Below are 1,456 nucleotides of genomic sequence, written 5' to 3'. Positions count from 1 at the left end.
ATGACCAAAATCATGACTCAAAGAAAGAGCAAGCGTTGTCTATAACTTTCTCGCAATATGATTGGTTTATTTTCCAAAATGAGCTTTCTTGATTGGCTATTACACTGCGTGACAAAATGACACGAGCATGACGCGTACAGCGTTGTCTAGTCCCTCACCGACAACGGCAAATTAGCCAATCAGATTGCGAGATTACAAGCAATTGTGGTAAAAAACTGAATGGATAAATTTCGTGATGTCACTATATTTTCAGATAAAATGTAACTCGGCTTTTTTATTAAAGTTACAATTCTACTCTTTTATTTACGAGGCCGGCGAGGTCTTCGAGTTCATATATTACCGGTGTGGTTGAAACTTGTTGGTTGTTCTGCGTAGCAGGATTAGGCCTGAAACGCTGGATACATCTCAGGGATACGCATGATATGCTTGATACGCTGGACACCCCTAATACGCTTGCTGCGCAAGATACGCTTGACAGAGCCTTAGAAAGGAATTTATCACCCGATTCTGGGAGAATAATTGATTTAAACCCAAGAGTGCGTTTGATTGACCCTATTGCGGATTAAGAATACGTGGAGCGAGGATTTAAAATGGCATGCCTGGCGTTTTGAAGCAACAAGGATGTTTAAAATAGCATTTTACCAGGTGTTTTACAATAGGAACACATTCGTATTCTCAGTACTGGACTGGAACTAGCTTGCAATGGAGGCCAATGCGGGGGAATACATTAAAAAGTATTTGCATTTGAAAAGATTCCCCCGCATTAGCCTCCATTGCAAGCTAGTTCCAGTCCAATACTAAGAATACGAATAGGTCTATTTCAATAACAATCTCCGCAAAAACGAAGGATTTCTAACTTTTATTCCATGTATTCCTCTTCTGGAATACGGTCAATCGAAATCACCCCAAATCAAATCCAACTCAGTCAAGCATGTGTTGACTTTGAGAGCCTCAGAAAGGGATTCAGCGCTAGCAGCATCGATTTGGTTCTTACTCAAATCCAAAGTAGTCAAGAATTTGTTGACTTTGAGAGCCTCAGAAAGGGATTTGGCGCCAGCAGCGCAGATTTCGTTGTAACTCAAACCCAAAGTAGTCAAGCATGTGTTGACTTTGAGAGCCTCAGAAATGGATTCCGCGTCAGCATCATCGATTTGGTTCCCGCTCAAATCCAAAGTGGTCAAGAATTTGTTGACTTTGAGAGCCTCTGAAAGGGATTTGGCGCCAGCAGCGCAGATTTCGTTCTCACTCAAATCCATAGTAGTCAAGCATGTGTTGACTTTGATAGCCTCAGAAAGGCATTCAGCACCAGCGGAACCAATTCCGTTCCAACTCAAATTCAGAATAGTCAAGCATGTGTCGACTGTGAGCACCTCAGAAATGGCTTCAGCGCCAGCAGCATCGATTTGGTTCCCACTCAAATCCAAAGTAGTCAAGAATTTGTTGACTTTGAGAGCCT

The 1,456-nt window shown here is 42.2% G+C and overlaps 1 protein-coding gene across 1 annotated transcript in view; it reads right to left on the bottom strand.

Moving 5' to 3' along the window:
* Window positions 1-890: 890 nt before the first annotated feature.
* The window catches only part of LOC138021178 (NLR family CARD domain-containing protein 3-like), a 3,126-nt gene continuing 2,560 nt past the window's right edge, over window positions 891-1,456 (bottom strand). The window contains exon 4 of the mRNA XM_068868044.1: window positions 891-1,456. This exon is cut by the window's right edge and continues 212 nt beyond it. Within this exon, the coding sequence (XP_068724145.1) occupies window positions 891-1,456 (566 nt within the window).

This window comes from Montipora capricornis, chromosome 10 (assembly GCF_036669925.1).
Source record: "Montipora capricornis isolate CH-2021 chromosome 10, ASM3666992v2, whole genome shotgun sequence".
Classification (NCBI taxonomy): domain Eukaryota; kingdom Metazoa; phylum Cnidaria; class Anthozoa; order Scleractinia; family Acroporidae; genus Montipora; species Montipora capricornis.
This window is presented reverse-complemented; position numbering and strand designations above follow the sequence as displayed.